Source organism: Sciurus vulgaris (assembly GCF_902686455.1).
Source record: "Sciurus vulgaris genome assembly, chromosome: 8".
Classification (NCBI taxonomy): Eukaryota; Metazoa; Chordata; class Mammalia; order Rodentia; family Sciuridae; genus Sciurus; species Sciurus vulgaris.
This window is the reverse complement of record NC_136468.1, coordinates 35,789,412-35,809,620: the sequence shown is the minus strand read 5'-3', so window position 1 is coordinate 35,809,620 and position 20,209 is coordinate 35,789,412. Positions and strand designations below refer to the sequence as shown.

Here is a 20,209-nt window from a genome sequence, read left to right as displayed (position 1 = left end):
AATTTTTTACACTTTTGTATTGAAAGTCCTGGACAGGTAATTCTACAGTAATACTTGATGGTTTAAAAATAATTAATGTACCATATGTGTAGTTAAATGCAAACTTATCGGTGTCTAAAATGACCCCAAATATATAATCTCCCCTTTGGAGACTGAAAATAGCCCCTTTTGTAAACTATCCACTTACATCACAGCTCTGCAGGAATGAAGCTCTGAGAGTCTAAGTGAGAGTCTTTGTGGGTACACCTTTAAAGACCCTCCAAAACTTCATGATTCAAGAAGGTAAGCTTTTTTGTGAAGACTCCAGTGATTATATTCTCCTTCTATTATTAGAGTCATTTTATTCCTTATTACTTCTAAGAAGGAAAGTTCTTTCAGGAATTCAAAGTATTATTTTAAAATATCAATCTCGTGTTTAATTCTTTTCTACTTATTATCACATGTAATTTTAAAGATTATCTGCCAGTCTAATCCAGTTTCATAACCCACTGAGGAGAAATTGGAGCCGATACTAATACGCATTCATACCCTCTTAATCAAATAATGAAGTCACATGAGGTGTCTCACTCGCGTGAAAGGCAGCAGAAGGAAAACGTCATTCTGAAATGAACACAAAATAATCTATACTAACGTAAGAGCTATGTCATTCCTTTTGAAATGTTCTTTTGTTCTACACTCAGAAAGCTTCCTCGCTGGCACCATTTCAATCATCATATAAGTTTTAGGTCCTCAAAGATAAGTTTACAATATTTTGCTACCTTTCCTGCTTGTGCTTTTTGCTCGTATACTTCCTTTGTTCAGTCTCAGTGACTCTTCTCTGACTTTTTCCTACAGAGCCACAGAGAATAACAGGTGAGTGTATGAGATGTGTGTGGTGAAAATGGAAGTAAACATTTCAACACCAGACCAATCCAGGTGGTGTAAGCCTCTTGCCTTAGAGAAAATAAGGTTAAAATCTGAGAGCACATGGACTACCTCATGCATCAGTGAATTCCTCATTTGTAGTAATATGCCATCTGATCACTTTAATTTCTTGGTAAAAGGGCAAGAGAGTACCTCACAGACCATCATTATTTGAAAAGCCTGAGTGAACAGCCTAGGAAACCCCTTCCCCTCACACAGAGCTCTACCTTCTCTACCCCCATTCTCTTTCACCACTCTTGACCAAAGGATCAATCCCTGCTATGCACTGTCTTCCCTCTATGTGAGGAAAGAACGGACGCCATGCCCACCCATGCTTCCTTCACTAGGGGGTCACTCTCCTGCATGCTCAGAAGTCCTGGTGTCCCCACCCACTCTACCGAGTGTACAGTCCCCATTTCTTTGCTGGTCACCAGTAAACAGCAGTGAGTCTTATGGAGAAGATGTTAGTGGTGGTAAAAGGAGTTTCAGGAGATGAAGACTAACATCAGTGGGGATAAGATGAGAGGCTTGACTATAATGTTCAGGACATAACATTCTGAAAACTTTAGCTTTTATTCTTGAGCCCTTGAAGTATAATAGCAGGGACACTCATGAGTGGTTCTGTATCCTAGAGTCAGCCTCCTGAAGCCCTCCATGGGGGCCTTGGAGCAAGTGAGGCCTGAGGAAATAAGAAGGGCAACTGAGGCCTCCACAGTCTCCCTACTGTGGGTGGCAAGGGAGATGGAGAGTGACAGGAGGAGGTGATACAAAGGGAATGGATTCAACAGGATGTACAGATGGCCTCCACACAGGGAGAAAAGCAAACTGAGGGATCTAGAACGTTCAGCTGCTCACATGGTAGACTGCAGTCAAGCTCTTACCAGGTGAACTTTGTACTAATGCTTTCATTTTATTATTAAAAGTGAAGGAAGATATTGATATTTAATAAATGTCTAAGTCAAATATAGAAAAATCCTTCTGTTTCCAAAGATGATATGACATTTCCTATTCCTCCTCCTTACAGTGGTTTTTCTTTTATTTGCCTTTGTCTATTGTTCAAACACTTTTCTTTCCAAGTCCGAAACATTTTATGGTTATGTCTTGTCATCAATGACTTCCTTATCAACTCCTGTCTTCTCTGCTTTTAGTGCTTTCTACCTCTAAGCTGGTCCTCCCACTTTCTGATACCTGAAAAGGACAAAGAATTCCCTTTTTCTTTGCTTACACTGTTTCCTGCATCCGAAAATTCACCCATTCACTCAACACATAATTATTGGAAATTAGTACACAGGCAAAACAGAATAAGCTATAGTACTAGGCTTCAAGGGACTCAGAACACATGTAAAGGGCAAGGCAGAAGCACAAACAATACCTTCACTGTTTTCAGTTGTAGTCAGGTGTGCACAGGGGGAAAAACGTCTCCAGATGTTCACTAAGGGGAACTGGAGGGATCAAAGAAGCCTCCACTTGAGGTGTCTGTAAAGCATTTTAGCAGAGGCTTTTCCCATAGTTTCCAGAGGGGCAGAGGACGATGTCTGCTTTATCACTAGCATAAAACACCCTGCATAGTCCCTGCAATGTGGTAGTCACAGTGTGTGAGGGGAGTGTATGTGTTTCCTCTGTAATGCTAGCGGCAGCTGCGGTCTTCACAAAGACATGGAGTGGAAAGACAAAGGACACACAAAGAAGAAACACCACATTCTGCTGAAGCACAGACCATCTATTTAAAAGCAAATCAGGTGGATCCATGCTCCAGAATGGAAGGTCTGAATAGCACTGACTCAGTGATGGAACATGGAGGGGTAGGTGGTAGGAATCACAAACAACTTCTAGTCAGAGGTCTGTAGGCCAGTGAGGAGTGTTCGGGGAGGAGAAGCCATAGGCAAGAATTCAATCACAAGAAAATGGATGTGTCTATGTGAATGGATAAAAAAGGGTCAACAGGATATGACCATGGACTGGCTACGAACAAGAATGAAACGTCCATAAATGAGAAGAAACAATAACACCTACTTGCATAGTGTGGTTGTGGAGACTGATTAGTACACATAATACATTGGCATACCAAGGTGAGATGAAAAAAGCAATTAAGGGGTGTACTGAATGTAGAGAATTTGTGAATAACAAAATTTACTGAATAATAATCTTTTAACATCACCATGCACCACGAATTCCAGACAGCATCAAAGATAGTACCCAGTCCCACAAGGGTGAACTGCCTCCACTACCTCCACACTTACTATACCACTGGTGCCAGTTATAAGTATGCTCATGGAAATCACTGATTTATAAAAAGGGTGAAAAAAGAAGAGAATGCAAGATGCTCAACAAATGCAATGATGCGCACATGAAAATAATTTTTTGCAAGCATTCATCTGGGTTTTCAACTTTTACCCCATGGCTACTAGATAACTAAAAAGTTAACTTAAACCTATTCCTCAGCAACAAAGTTTATTTCTTTTTAATAGCATGATTGAAGGGCATGCCTCTGAGTTGTCACCAACCAGCTTGCTGAAATTATCTTACCGCTACTGATGAATAGGTCTACTAGCTGTTCCTTGGAGAAACTAGCATCCACTTCAGCTCTCACTATTTCACAGGAGAATCCTGCAGCCAATTGTCTGTGCTATGATAACAAAGCAGAATGATTAGTTCTACACACTTTCCAATTTTCAAATAAAAGGGGATCGTATGAAATTAGTCAATACCTTCATGCAGAGTGCAAGCTGATGTGCTATGTATTCTTGCAGACTTCCTTCTGGGCCATGGAAAATGACATTATGATATTGCTCAACCTGTTAACAAACCAAGAAAAACCTTTAGGTGAAGATGCTACATTGAAAAGAGAAAAAAATGGTATATGTAAGGATGGAATTCCCTTTCTAGTTATCCCCAGATTTTCTGGTTAAAAGATTTTAAATGTTTTATTTTATTTATTTATTTATTTTATTCACTGGGCACTTGAAGCCTTTCATTTAATGTGAAACATGGGTGAAGAATCTTTAGCAAGAGCTGACGTTTCATGAAAAAGCACACACTTATTTGCTTCCCACTGTTTTCTACAGGAGGTTCAGCGTGGTGGCTGAGAAACAGTTTACTAGAGGATTTTGTCTCTTGCAATGCTCATTACTTTGAATTTCCCAAAACTTACTTTGTTTTCTAGTGGTTAGACATCAACACATTTCATTAAGGAAATTTTGGAAAACATAAAGTAGCAGAATAAAAATCCCTGATAGTGTCAACACTGGAAAGCAACAACTGTAAATACTGTTTCCTTTCAGTTTTTACTTCCCATAGCTCGCTCTCTCTCTCTCTCTCTCTCTCTCTCTCTCTCTCTCTGTGTGTATGTGTGTGTGTGTTTGGGGAGGATATATGAGTGAGATCATTTTACAGCTGTCATATGTCAAAGAATATCTTTGTGCAGATATCTTAGGTAAAAGACAACCTGATGGGTATAAAACTCCTGGGTCAACTTTATATATTACTTCATCCTGAAATTCAGCATTTTGAAGATACTTAGGTAGAGATGGATCACTTTTCCTTTGTAAAGAACAAAGCCTCCTGCCTGGATGCCTCGAGGATATTTTTAACTTTATCCTCATGTTTATGAATATCCTCCCTGAGAACCTGTGGAGATTCAGTCTGCCCTTGGACAGAAAGCCAATTACTATCTACACAGGGCAGAGGCGCTATGTCTGGAGCACCATGTGGAGCGGGGGTTCAGCTTTCGACTTCATTTGTTCCAGGTCTGCGCCCCCATTCCTAGCACATGGACTTACTAGAAATTTTCTTCTTGGAAAGGTCTCGCATAAACAAAACAAAACAAAACAAATCCAGACTGCCGAAGCTCCAACCTAACCAATACAATTGGTACTGCTCATGTGTGAAGACTGAGCCACCCAGACCTAGGGAAGAGTTAAGCATGGAAAGGTCTGCTCTTTCTGTAACTTGGGATAATGTAAGGATGTGTGTCTTTCTACTATTATTCCTACTTCACTCTCCTGAAGTTGCCCCTTTCAGATCAGAGAGGAAGGCAACAATCTTGAGGGTAGTCGAGATGAACTTCTGTGAAGTCACTAAATATGTCCCTTGGTCCTTCACTACAGGAAGAGAAAAATTCTGGGATGTAAAAGGGATGCTCAAGGGAAACCCTTAGCATAGAAAGAAGAGAGAACTTCTCTTACACCTAGGGCCTTTAAGACTTGAGCTTTGCCCTCCAGGAGACCAAGACATGCTTGAAGGACCACTTTTAAAGTGGAAAAGTCAGATTTCACTACCAACTGTCAGATGGTGAGGTAAGGAGAGAAGTGTTTATCAAGGAGGGGCTCCTTCATTTAGGGCTGGCTTTTAGGGTCTGAAAGATAACATGTCCAGTAGCCACTGATGATTTTCTTTGAAATTAAATCTTATTCTTAGGTAAGCCTTCAATAAAAGCCTTACCAATGCCTGCAAAGACAGTGACTGGAGCTTCCCAAGGAAAGTTAGCATCCCAAAGCCACAGGATGAACTCAGCATTGGCCTGGGCTGTTCTCTGTGGTATGGGTGGTCAGTGAGTCAAGCAACATGAAGGTATAGGCAAGGACCAAGACTGGGATGAGGACTTCACCAAAGACACAGGAGAAAGAATATCCTAGAAATTCCAGCCAAGGCTGACCTAGAGTCTGTGGGTTATGGCTTCATGAGACTTTAAGGATAAATTATTATTAAAGAATTATTATTTCTCAATTGTGGTAGCACACACCTGTGATCCCAGCTACTTTGGAGGCTGAGGCAGAAGTATGCAAGACTGAACAAATTAGCAAGCTCCTCAGCAATTTAGCATTGTCACACACACACACACACACAAAAAAAAAAAAAAAATTAAAGAAATGACTGGGAATGCAGTTGAGTGGTAAAGTACCCCTGGATTCAATGCCCAGTACCAAAAAGAATTATTATTGAAGAATCACCTGCTCTCATTTGTATTTGTGAGATTGGGAAGTCTGGGGGAATGTATGACTGTACTTGTCATTAAAAAAATGTCACCCAAGCTGGGCATGGTGGCGCACACCTGCAATCCCAGCAGCTCGGGAGGCTAAGGCAGGTGGATCACAAGTTCAAAGCCAGCCTTGGCAACTTAGTGAGACCTTCTTCTAAATAAAATTTTTAAATAGGGCTGGGGATGTGGTACCCCCACACCCCACACCACACCCCAGGTGTGGGATGGACCCCCCAAAAAGTTGCCCAATTTGTCTAGCTAGGACTTCTTTCTCCCAATCTTAAATGGAATATGGATCCTCACACTTCCACGGCTTAGGCAATTTTTCTTCAATTATGTTTTTCAGAAAGTGTTCTTTCCTGGTTCTCTTTATTTCCGAGGAAAGCCTATAATGCTTTAAATTCTTCCTTTCTGCTCTCTGCGAGGACATTTGTTCTCTTAACTCGTCATTATTATAACACTGTCCCTCTCTTGCACATTCTGGGAGAGCTCCTAAACTTAGTCTTGCGTGGTGTTGAACAGAATATTCACCATCTCACTTCCGTTCTTCACTGTCTCTAGTACAACTTTATGCCACTGCAGTTTTAGTTGTTCCTATACTTCCTTACATGTTCACCTCCTTTCCAGCACTGTTCTGTTTAATCTCAGTCCAGACTCTACATTTTCTGCAGTCTGTTCCCTCACATTCTACAGAGAATGAATATGATTTTCCAAACCTTTTGTGCTTATTTTTCTAGTTGCTGTGGTCTCATGTTGTTGCCTCTGCTCCTCATGTTTTTGCCCCCACCCCTCAATCCATATGTTGAAACCCTGGCTTATAATATGATGGTGTTAGGAAGTGGGCCTTTGAGAGTAACTAGTGCCCTTGTAAAAGAGAACTTAAAGACCCCATGTGCCTTCTTCCACCACCTGAGAACACAGCGAGACACTGTGAACCAGGAAATGGGTCCTCTCCAGATACTGAATGGACTGGTCCCTTGATCTTGAACTTCTCAGCCTCTAGAATTGTGAAAAACAAATTTGTTTATAAGCCATTTGTTGTAGTAGCCTGAAAGGACTAAGACGCTAGTCAGTAGTTTTTGAGGTATATGCTTCCCTGAGTCCTCAGAATAACCAACTGTTCTGCAGTTTTCTTCCACAGGCATATTGATTTTTTATTGTCATATGCTGTGAAATCAGGGTAAGAATTTTGTAATAAAGTAGAAGGTGTAACCCCCTACTGCCTTTCCTTGCTTCCCACTACTTTTCTGGCTGAACCCTCTCTTTAAAGGGTCCACTGAGTGGAGGACAGGCTGATGTCTATAGTGGCTAGTTAAACTTCAGGATCTAGATATGACTGAAGTGGAATGGAATTCTGCTGCCTAACATGGCAGACAGATGCTTGAGAACGAACTGCACCAGGCCATTCCTATCTCTACCCCCACCTGGAGTGTGGTCTCACCAATCAGTACCAATTTCTTGCTCATGTATTTCTAGGAGCTGCATTCTCTAAACGACTTCATAAGGACAGAGAGCAGAGAAGAATCTCATAGTGCTGCAAAAGCAGAGTCTAAATACCTCAATTTTCTTTCTTTCTTTCTTTTTTCAATTTTCTAACTGGTATAAATCTTACTTTTGAAATCATCAGGAAGATGGTAAGAAAGGATGACAGTGTTTTTCTACCTGATTTCAGGCAGGCTTCAAATAAGTGGGCCTATACTCTACGGATCCTGATGGTAAGAAAAAATTTTCCAGATTCTTGCTAAAAAAAGACTCCATTTTTTTTCTCTTCTTCTTCTTCTTCTTCTTCTGATAATGTCAGGTTTTTGTCACATTTCAAAAGTACTTTAGTGGAAAATAGTACAGTAGGTACTGCTAGCCAGGTGCAGTTTCAAGCCAGAACCCTTGAGCTCTCCAAATTAATCCCAAATGGCTATGGATTATTGGGTAAATCTTCTCTCACAAGGAATGAATTGTTTCATACCAGTGAAACAGGATACAGATTTTCTAGATTTACTGAATATCTACCCCTGAAATTTTCAACTAGTATTGCACTTTAATCATTTCACTCCTGAAGACGAGAGTTCTATTCATTACAGCCATTCTGCCAAACTGCCTACACTTCCTGAAGATTGATTTTGAAATCATATAACAAGAAACCCAACTTCATACATAAGCTATCTTCAATTTCAACAACTCATTGGTCCTCAGATTGCAGGGTTTTTTAAGGAAGAAAACAACCATTTTAAAATTTCATTGAAAAAGGCCATTTGATAGAAGTAAACCCTTTGTGTTCAGTTAGTCTAATTGAATTCATAGGATATAGTGGAATACAAATAAGTGAATTATATAGGTAAAGGGAAAAGCAAAAGTGCACATTTCCAGATCATTCATACATTCTAATAATGCACTAGGAATGTCTTCTTATTTCGGTTAGGTATTACCCAATTTCTTTGTGAATTTTTTTGTAACATCTCATCAATGAAGTATAATTATGTTGGTTACCATTTAAAATCTGAAGAAAAAATTAATTACTGTGAGTAAATTACTGTTACTCTATTGATACTGGTGCAAACATGAAAAGCTTGGCCAAGATAATACATTTATCTATTTTTAGAGCAACATTCCATTTCTCTTGGAATATTGAGATCTTGGATATGATAAAAATGCATGCTCCATGCTTCCAGCAGAGGGCTCTAAAGATAGATAGATGAATGGATGGGTGAATGGACCTATAGGCAGACTTTTTGGGGGTGGGGGTTAGAAATGTACTAGTTGTATTTAAAGGAGAGCTACCTTTGAAAAAAAAATAAAATTAAATTCAACTTCTGAAATCAGAGTTTAAATCGCAGTCATCAGAATTGTCTCCTTTACAGTGTGACATTTTTGCTTATTAGTAAGGGGACACTGGCCTCATTATCACAATTGGTACCAATCCCTTTTATTCTTGTGTCTTCACAGCCTATTCAGGAAGCTCATCACATGTCAGTTAGTGCTTTGTGAAGCACAGGGATTCTGGAAACAAGTGACCTCAACAATGGGCCATCATCCTTTTATTTATTTTTCTCTACAATGTTTCTCTGCAGAATAGGGCTTACTAGAGGAACTGTGATTTTCACTACTGTCCAAGTGACAGTTGTAATGTGTCCTTAGATTTGTGGCATTTGAAGCAATAAACTCATCTTTTACTGGGTGTTTCACTCATGCAGAATCTGAGAAAAAGCTTCTGCTGTCCAGGGACAGTTTCAGGCCAGCTTGTACTGAAAGATTAAACTCAAAACAGAATGAAAAATAAAAGGACTTTAACTGAACAAATAAAACTGGTATAGATATCACTTAAAGTCACATGCTTTATATTTAGGAATTTCATCCCAACCTCTTCTCATACTGACTTTTAAAGAACTAATATATATATATATATATATATATATATATATATATATATATAGAGAGAGAGAGAGAGAGAGAGAGAGAGAGAGAGAGAGAGAGAGAGAGAGAGAGAGAGAGAGAGCTGTGAGAGACAGTGACTATTGATTAATTCCTATAAAATTCCCCAAACAATATCTGTTGTTTAGTCTTAATGGAGTAATAGTAATTTACTCCCAGTAATTAACTTTTTTGTTCATATTTTAAATGGTAACCAACACAACTACACATGATTTGATGAGATTGAACAAAAACCTTTAACACAAAATTGGTAGTATCTGAAATGAAATAATGGAATGTGTGCATTAGAATGTATGAATAGTCTGTCCGTCTGGATATCTACATCTACCATTCAGAAATAAGAAATTGGACTCCTTCATGTTAGAGATAATTTTAAACATTTGCTGAGACACTCTTTACAGAACAGGTATAAGGGAATAAACAGAATTTGAGACAAATTATGGTTTTATATAGAGAGAGACACTAGAAATATATTTTTAAATTAGCTTATTGAAACTTTAAAAGTCAATATCAGATTTGATTACTAACTTCAAATAAAGACAAGTCCTCGTTTATTGACACAGAAATAACAATTTGGGCATTATGGTCACTTATTTAAACAATAAAACTCTTGACCTCTTGCTGCCTTGCAGGTCAGCTCAAGCACTCAGGAACTCTACATGCTCCAGATACCTCTGGGCTGCTGTCTGACCTACTGTCTGGAATCTTTTTCCATTATTGTCCTGGAAGCCCAAGGACCTAGTACTGGTACTGCAACCACCTCTTTGTTGCTCATAATAGGGAACTGCTTCCTCCTTCCACTAGGACCTCACCCAGACTCAGACTTCCACTCCATGATAAAAAAATCAGGTTAGAATGGGCCATCTGCTAAAGGTGCTGATGGCATTTTGTGGGCTCTCTTAGACACAAAGTTATCACAACATTATTTTTATGGAAAACAGCAAATTTATTTAGGTGATATATGGAGAATATGTAGTCTCTCCCAGTGATGAATCTTTAGGATTATCAGCACAGCACATATATATCAGCAGTTGGTGAACAAGTGGAAGAATCTCAACGATTCAGAGTTCTGCATTTTAAAGTAGGGCTTGGATTAGGATGATCTACTCAAGTATTTTCCTAATATAATAAGTAGTCACTAAGTTACTGAAATATAAGGTTGAAAATAAGCTAAAAAAAATGCAAACTGCCTAAAAGTAATGGTTTGAGTTCGGTTAATAAAAGACGTTCAACTATTGCAATAAACTGAATACACTTTTAGTGATTCAATATTCAACAAGGTTAAACATTTTCCTTATTAACTTATGGGTAGATATCTAAAATTTACTTGAATTATTTTAAAAATGCCATGAAAGAAAGTATTTAAAAATAGCATCATTCTAGCCTGGCACGGTGGCTCATGCCTGTGATCACATTTATTTGGAAGGCTGAGGCAAAGGTTGCAAGTTCAAGGGCAGCCTGTGTAATTTAGCCGTCCTTGTCCCAAATTTTAAAAATAAATAAATAAAAAAGGGATGGGGATTTAGGTCACTGGTCAATTCCTAGAACTGCAAAAAACAAACAAATAAATAGACCTTTTTAAAAGAACAGAAATAAAATGCCTGATTTACAATGGCTCTATCCATGTGGTTTTCTGCATAAGGGGCTTAACACATGCATTTTAACATAATAAAATTGCATACGGTAAGCACTGGTTTCTGCAGTTCTTTTTTTAATTTAATCTTTATTTTTTATTTGTTTTTTTTATGTGGTGCTGAGGATTGAATTCAGTGACTGACCCATTCTAGGCAAGTGCTCTAACCCTGAGCCACAACCCGAGCGAGGTTTCTGCAATTCTTAATAAACTGTGATGACAAGCATGACTAAAACAGCCTAGGTTCAATTCTGCAGGTTCCACCACTTATTCCTCAAGGACTCAGGGCAAATTACTTTGAACATTGGTTTTATTTACCTGTAAAATGTGAGCAACTGATGCAAGCAGCTACCCCCAGAATAACTAAATGGGGCCATCCACATACTAGAACAGAGCTTGGTATATAATACAGCTCAATAAAAGTCAGCTATTACTATGTTTACATATCTATTGTATGGATTTTCAACAATTCAAAAGCAGATCAATATACTTTTAGTTACTTGTGGCACTGGAGGAATATTCTACTCTCTGGCTCAAATTCTCCCAGTGGTTTCTTATCCTATTGGGATAAAATCCAAAGTTCTTGATTTATCCCTACATAATCCAGTTTCTGGTCATTTCTCAGATCTCACTGACAATTTATACACCTTTATAGATGCCACTCTAACTGCTTCAAATATCCTCTGAAAGGTTATCTTCTTCACTTCATTTGGTTTTCTATTCAAATGCCACTAGACAGATCTTTCACAAAACTTCATCTGAAAAAGGTTTCTCAACACAAAGAATCAATGCAACAAAGAGTCACTTCTCTGAAAAGTTAAATGAGATTGATTAACTCTTAGCCAAACCAACCAAAAGAAAAAGAAGACACAAATCAATATAATTAAAGATGAAAAAGGAGATGTCACCACAGACATTTCTGAATTCCACAGGATCTTTAGGGACAATTTTGAAAACTTATACAACATTAAGTCAGAAAATACTGACAAATTTCTACACACATATCACCCACTGAAAATTGAACCAAGAGGATATAAAAAACCTAAATGGAAGACTGTAGAACATAATCAAGTTACATTTCATTGCGGAGAGATAATGTTGGTTTAACATATGCAAATCAATAAATGTAATTCATCACATAAAGAGACTTAAGGACAAAAAGAACAGGATCATCAATAGATAAAGAAAAAGTCTTCAACAAAATTCAGCAACCATTCATGTAAAAAAAAAAAGAAAAAACTGAAGAAACTAGGGGCAGGAGGAACTTACCTCACCATCATAAATAGTATGTAGAGATGACAAATCCAAAGCTAATAGTTTACTAAAGGGGGAAAAACTGAAAGCATTCCCTCTAAAATCAGGAACAACAAAAGATGTCCACTCTCACCACTCCTATTCTATATAGCATCCTGAGCAATTAGGCATGAGAAGGAAGTTAAAGGGATAAAAATAGGAAGAGTCAAATTATCTGTTTGCAGATGATATGATCCTATATTTAGAAGACCCTCCTCCAACTCCCCCCAAAAAACTGTACAAGAAGACACCTAGGGTTGATAAATAAGTTCAGTAAAGTAACAAGACACACGAACAACATACAAAAATCTATGGCTTTTCTGTATACTCAATAATGAACCCAACGAAAAAGAAATCAGTAAAACAATTCAATTCATAGTAGATTCACAACAACAAAAACCCCTGGGAATAAATCTAACCAAGGAGGGGGAGGCCCTCTACAATGAATACTATAGAACACTGAAGAAACAAATTGAAGAAGACCTTAGAAAATGGAAAGATCTCTCATGTTCTAAGACAGGCAGACAACTGATATTGTAAAATTGGTCACATTATCAAAAGTAATATACAGATTCAGTGCAATCCCTATCAAAATGCCAATATCACACTTCACAGAACTAGAGAAACCCGTCCTTAAATTAATTTGAAAGACTAAGAGACCCAGAATAGCCAAAGCAATTCTGAGTAAGAAGAGTGAAGAAGAAGGCATCACAATACCTGTTCTCAAATTTTACCACAGAGTTATAAAAAAATCGCTTGATATTGGTCTAAAAACAAACTTGAAGATCAATGAAAGAGAACACAACACACAGAGGCAAACCACACAGATGCAGTCATCTGATCCTTGACAAAGGTGCCAAAACATACAGTGGAGGAAAGACAGTCTTTTTAACAAATGGTGCGGAGAAAACTGGATATCCAAATGTAGAAGAATGAAACTAGATAAATAGGAATTTCCTCTAAAATTCTCCACAACTCAAAGTGGATCAAAGACATAGGAATTAGATCAGAAACTTTGAAACTCCTAGAAGAAAACACAGGTCAGTATTCCAATATTTAGGCACAGGCATTGACTTCCTTAGTAAGAACCCTAAAGCTCAAGAAATAAAATCAAGAATCAGAAAATGAAACAGCACCAAATTAAAAAGCTTTTGCGTGGCAAAGGAAACAAAAGCATAAAAAGAGAGCCAAAAAAAAAAAAAAATGGGAGATCTTTTGCGTCTACCTTTCTGACAGAAATAATATCAAAAAAAATTAAACCAAACAAACAAAGCAAATAATCCAATGAATAAATGGGCAAATATATGAAAAACCTTCACTATCTTTAGCAATCAGGGAAATGCAAATCAAAACTACACTGAGATTTCATCTCATCCCAGTCAAAATGGCAAGCATCAAGACTAAAAATAACAAGAACTGCTGATGAGGATGTAGGGAGAAAGAAACACATTATTTTGTTGGTGGGATTGCAATTTAGTACAAGCATGATGGAAATCAGTATGGAGTTTCTGAAAAAGACTAAAAATGGAACTACCATATGACCCAGCTTTCCCACTCCTTGGTATTTATCCGAAAGAACTAAAATCAGCATGCTATAGTGATACTGGCATTCCAATGTTTATGGCAGCAAAATTCACAACAGTCAAGTTATGGAATTATCCTAGGTGTCTTTCAACAGATGAATGGATAAAGAAAATATGGTGTACATACACAATGGAGTTTTATTCAGTCATAAAGGGGAATGAAATTATGTTATTTGCTGGTAATTGGATGGAAGAGGAGAATATCAAGTTAAATGAAATAACCAGAAGAGAAAGTCAAAGGCTGAATGTTTTCTCATATGCAGAAGCTAGAGAGAATTAAAAAATAAACAAAAGGGATCTCAGAAAATCATATGGGAGAACAAGAAGTAGACTAAGGGAAAGGTATTAGGGGGCCAAGAGGGAGGGAGTAGGAACGGGAAAGGGGTAGTACTGGGGAATGAAATCGACAGATTATGCTATGTGCATGTACAAATACAGCACAACAAATCCCACTTTTATATAGGATCATAAAGTCCCAATTAAAAAATAAATAATTAGAAGGGAGACCAGTAGAGTAGAGGAAGGGGATCAGGGAAAGGGGAAAGCACTTAGGTATAAAATGCAGCACACTCTTATGTGTATGTATGAATGTGTCACAATGAATACTGTTACCATGTATAATATAATGCACTAATAAAAACAGAAAATTAAGAAGAGTTTTCTGCTTCCTTTCCATGTGTTCTTCATCTTCTTATCTGCTTTGTCTTTATACTTATAATTATTGTGGTCTTCACATTATCAAAATATTTAATCATTTCTTTTTAAATCCGCTTTTTCCACCTGGAATATAGGCTCCATGAAACCAGGGAATGTGTCTTATACATAAATACAGCAATCTAAGTCTCTAAACCACTGACTGCATTAGGAGCCTCTCAACAGTTGTCAAACAGTTGAATTAAACGACTAACACAGTACAAACTGCATAACATTTGGTCTATTACTTTCAGGGGCTTGTAAACGTGTGTGGAAGAGGAAACATTCACAACCATGTTGGCATAAGATTGCCTCAGTCACTAGATTTTGAAGTGGTTGTTGAAATGAGTGATGCATTTTATTATATTCATTCACACATTCACTGTTAGATTTCAAAAGTCCATTATACATATTCACTAAATTGAGAATAGAACTAAAAACTGTTAATTCAGTCTGGTTGGGTAATCAGAAGTCAAACCATGTCTTGTGTACCAGGAGACACTAATGTAAGAATATGCTATATATAATGTGAGTAGTAGACATTTCATTTTACAGATTTGCTAGTCAGTGAAATGTACAGATCTAATTCAGTTGCATGACCTTTCTATTAATTGTTACATAAAATTTACAAGAGATCTTAATCAGAACAAGTTATACTCCATGTATGTGTATATGTCAAAATACACTCTACTGTCATGTATATCTGAAAAGAACAAATAAAAAATTATAAGAAGACATTGCTTTGAACCAGGTTCCTGCATTTGGACTCAAATAGGCCAGACTAAAAATCAAAATGGAGTCACCAGGCTCACATTCCGTATCAACAAACTAAATTATCTTCCCTGATAAATCAAAAAGGAGAGAAAGATAAGAACCAAGTTTCCTAAACAGGCTAGTTTCCATTGGCATGATAACGAAGGTCCCTCTGCTTTAATATTTATTTAAAAAGTAACTTGAAGCCAATTGTAGTGGTGTATGCCTGTAATTCCAGCAACGTGGGAGACTGAGGCAGGAGGGTTGTAAGTTCAAAGTCAGCCTGAGCAACTTAGCCAGACCCTTAAAAACTTAGAAAGATCCTGTCTCAAAACAAAAAAGAAATAAATAAAAATGGTTGGGGATGTTGCTCAGTGGTTAAGCACCTGGTCAATCCCTGGTACCAAAAACAGACAAACAAACAAAAAAAGTAATCTGAAGTAACCTGGTGTTAACCAATTACTTATCTTTCTATTGCTCTATCTCCCTATCTTTGCCTTACAAGCAAAGGAACTTTGAAATGATCAATTTACTTTATATTCTTCATTTCTACTTTCTTCTGCCCTTCTCTGCTTATAAAACTACTCTGCTCCCCAGCTCACTGGAGTACTTATGCTATTTAATGGAATGAAGTCCGGAAAACAAAACCAATCAAGATCTTTAAATTTGCTGTAATTTTGTTATTTTGACAATTTCATCATCTAAACAGGTACAAACATGCCAAGAGAAGAAAAGGAAATGGTTCCAACAAAGCCTGAGGCTCACATTCCTGAAAATCAGTTCCTTCAACTTTTTACTCAAGTAAAGGAATGAGACACATTTGTGCTTTGGGGAAAGAGGAGCAAATAGTAAAGAAAATAAATAAATAAAGTGGGTGTCACCACCTGCGCCACACTGTGAAGCTTCTGAATGTATATATGCAGCTTATACCAAGGCCAGTTCCAGCTTTGAACCTGGCTAGATCAACAGAATGGTTCTGAATCCTTCTTTTCATCAGGAGTAAAAACAAAGCCAGTCTGACTCTTTTTTTTTTTTTTTTTTTTAAAGAAAGGTTATCTAAATTAAGGCAACAAGTAAAATTATTGTTTAATGTTTTATGCCATTAGCGTTAGTTTCAGATAAATCTCTCTCACACATGCAGACACTATCTCGGGGACCTGCACAATGGGTTTCTTCACTTACTCGGTGTGTGGTTTTGAGCATGTTATTTTACTTCTCTTTTTCAGCTTCCCCATTAAAATAACTAAATAGATAAACAAATGGGTGAAATATCATATAAGGATGTTTGGAAGACTAAATAAGACACAAGAAAGCACTTAGCATATTATCCGGCACGTACTAAGTATTTAATGAACTTAACTTTAAATTCAAATTTAAAGCATTACCTTTATCCATTCTGTATCGAGAATTTCCAACTTTCTTTTGATAATCATAGTCCCTTTCTTCTTTTTAGTAACAGACTACCTATTTTTAGCTGGATTCATGGTTGCCCCACAAAAGGCCATACTTGCCAGCTGGGAATGGACATAATTCTAAATTCCATTCCATTGGATAAAAGCAGAAGTGATGTGCAATTCCCCTGAAAGGAAGAATCTTGTGCTCCAGGCTTTCTTCTCTCAGGCTAGGATATGGGTGTGAATATTTTTGAATAAGTGACACAAATACCAACATAGGGAATAGTGGAGCAGAGGATAAGATGCTGAGATGCCAAAACAGTTGATCTGCACCTTCCCTCTCTCCAGATCTCTTAGCAGCAGGGACTTACACGCTTGAGAAAAATAATAAAGATTGTTTAAGTTATAATTACTTAATTTCCATTAAAGTGGTCACATCAGTTGAGTCTGACTATAATCCCTCGTGCTCTAGAGGCTGAGGCAGAAGAATTGCAAATTCAAGACCAGCCTCAGCAACTTAGGGAGATCCTGTCTCAAAATAAAAATTGGGGAAAACAAAAACAAAAACAATGTGGATGTGGTTCAGTGAACAACTCCTAATATTCCATCCCAAGTACTGACTCAAAGAAGCAAAAGTGGCCAAATCAACACTGTAACTAATACATGTACTTAATTTTAGCTCATAAAGCTTATAGTCAAGCATCTATATTGGTCATTTCCATCCATATTGATGATTGTTTATTTGATACTAAATCCTCGTTAAGGGAAGGCAAACTCCTCTGCTCAAATTATAACCCCAGTCACAGGAAGTGCCTGAGTCCAGGAAATGGATACCTGGATGACAAAGAAATAAATCCAGATGAAATGGTGAGCAGCCTTCCAGGGAGAGTGCTGGGAGAGGAAGGAAGGGTGTCAGAAAAGAGGGCACAAGGTGGGCTAGGCCTTTCACTCTTATGAACATAAAAATGGGCCACCATGTGTTGAAGAAGTAGGATGGAAGTGGAGGCCTCCACTGACAGTGTCCACCTACCAGCCTGAGGTAGTTCTGAAGCATCTGAAGAGGAATCATGGATGCATAAGTCACACTACTGAGGCAGCCTTCTTGGGGACCTGTATAAGAAATAAATATAGAGAAGGGAAATTGGCTCTTTCTTACTATGTGGAGATGGTCAAAATACAATAGAACCTATCATTAAAGAAACAATATATGGGTGGAATTCTGTGGTCAGAGCTGATGTTTGGTTAAGAAATACCTGTCTGCCATGATTGCCCTGCAGGTATCCTACAGGTGACAGTAACCCATGATGGAAAAAATCTCAGTAGTTTTTGGAGGTTGCCTGAGATGGGGGAAGGACTAATTGGCAAGGTCCTCCAGGAAGAATTTTTGTGGGGGGAGGGTTACAGGGGATTGGATCTAGGGCACTCTATCACTGAGCTACATCCCAGGCCCCTTTCTAATTTTTGATTCTGAGACCAAATTGCTAAGGCTGGTCTTGAAATTGCAATCGTCCTGTCTCAGTCTTCCAAGTCCGTGGGATTATGGGTTTGCTGCGCCACTCCTGACTGCCTCTGGGTTTTTCTAATGAAGGGTGCAATGAGATTAGCAGAACCAATGGTCAGAGCAGACATCACCTGAGGAGTCAGAGACTTGGCTTTTGATTTTTCTCTCTCTTAATCAAATGTTTCAAAAAAGCATCTAATTACCTTACAGTGGGAGTCACACATGCATGGCTAGAGGAAGTAGGACAACATGCACACTGTGAACCAATCAAGAAGCAAACACTCCTTGAATGTCAGCTCAATTTGGAATGTTGTTACCTGACAGAAGCACAGTGACCTGCTCTGCCTTGTTCTTCTTCATGAAGTCCCACGGGGACTGGGTGGAGCTCTGACCAGCAGACCATGGCACATTTCCTAGTTCAAACAAATGAAATAAGATGTCAAGAATGGCTTAAAAATAATGTTTTCATCATGGTAAACACATGCTGCCCTCTGTGAGAACTCAAAGGAATTCAGAGCTTATGTTGTCCAAAGCACATACAGAACATGTCGCAGGTCACACAAGGGGTTAATTCCCTAAGCACAAATGTTTCAAAGGTCAAAAGGAAGGTGTTCAATGGACAGACTTCTTAAAATTCATCATGAGGAGGAATTGAGAGAGGTATCTAGAGAGCAAAAATCGAGCCAAATATTTCTAGAGTCAAGTTCTCAAAACCAAAGATGCTCACAACCTAAAAACCCTTTTGTGATTCTTCCAATGTCTGATTCACAAAGCCCAAACACTGTGGATGAGATATCAGACCCTTTAAGATTTATCTCTGTATCCCTTTCCAGAAAATTTTTAGATTCCAGGAAAAAATAAAAAGATAATTTCAGATGTTTCAGAAAAAGGCAAGTTTTCTCAGACTCAAACCTCTGCTTACTTTTGCTCAGAAGGTACTCCACTTCATGCATGTCTTTTCTAGAGAGGAATTAGTAATGAGTATTTTTTCATCTCTATCTTTCCACAGATCAATTCTTTCAAAAATCTATCCTCAGCATATTCATGCATACCCCACCAAGAACTCTGATTATCTGTTCACCTGATGGTTCTTCAATGTAGCTTATGCTATGGATCCATTAAAATCACTTGCATACAGACATTGATAATAATGACGATATTATCAAGTGACTTCAGCCAGTAAGCACTTTTTCCACAACACTCAATGATTTTTACATTTGAAATGGTATTACAGTATGTTATATGTCTGTGACAAGCATGAACACCGGAATAATCCGGCCTTAGCATCTAGTGCTCTGTTGACTAAATGTGCCCCTGACAGTCATCTATTACATATTTTAATTAAATAACAATTCTATAATAATCATAATCTTAATGATCATGCCAAAGACCCATAAAATCAAGTTGTCACAAATAATCTATTCTAAGGCCCAGTGCTAATGTATATTTTGAAAGTGAATTGGTAGTAGTGCACAGATTAATAGACTTTCTGCAATGATAAGTACAATATTCTTTCTGAATTTAAAAGTTCACCCTTCCTGCAGCTTCTTTTCTAACATGGAAAAAGAACCAGACTGATGTGAATCCTGTTTTGCTCATTAGTTGTGTGACCTCAGACAAGTCCTCTGATACCTAGTCAGTTATACAATTGGGCTATTGTAAAAACCACTTATAAAGCATCCAAAACAGTTCTTGAAAAAGAGGCTTCCCAAGGATGTTAATTCTCCTGGTCCAGGATAGAAGAAACTAACCAGGGACAACATTTTTAGGGAACTTACTATGCTCAGAAAAAAAAAAAAAATCTTATCTTCTAAGTCCTTTGGCATCTCTTTTGTTGTGTCTCTCAAATAGAAACAATCAGCCAGTACTTTGACTCATCCCATGGGGGAGTTTGGAATGTATCTACACTAAGTCAATTCCAAACTTCAATTTCATCAGGATGCTTGTCCTGGAGGTAAGGTGTTAATGTACTATAGTGCCCCTGGCAGAGACATTAGGAGCTGTATTCAGAACTTCTGTTTTAGTGAGCAGCTGCAGTGTGGTTGATTTCTT

The 20,209-nt window shown here is 37.9% G+C and overlaps 1 protein-coding gene across 1 annotated transcript in view; it reads right to left on the bottom strand.

Annotated features, from left to right (window-relative positions):
• CTTNBP2 (cortactin binding protein 2) overlaps positions 1–20,209 on the bottom strand; it is a 149,687-nt gene that overhangs the window by 25,565 nt on the left and 103,913 nt on the right. The window contains 4 exon segments of the mRNA XM_079149344.1: positions 3,430–3,529; positions 3,612–3,698; positions 17,687–17,766; positions 18,475–18,570. Of these exon segments, the coding sequence (XP_079005470.1) occupies positions 3,430–3,529; positions 3,612–3,698; positions 17,687–17,766; positions 18,475–18,570 (363 nt within the window).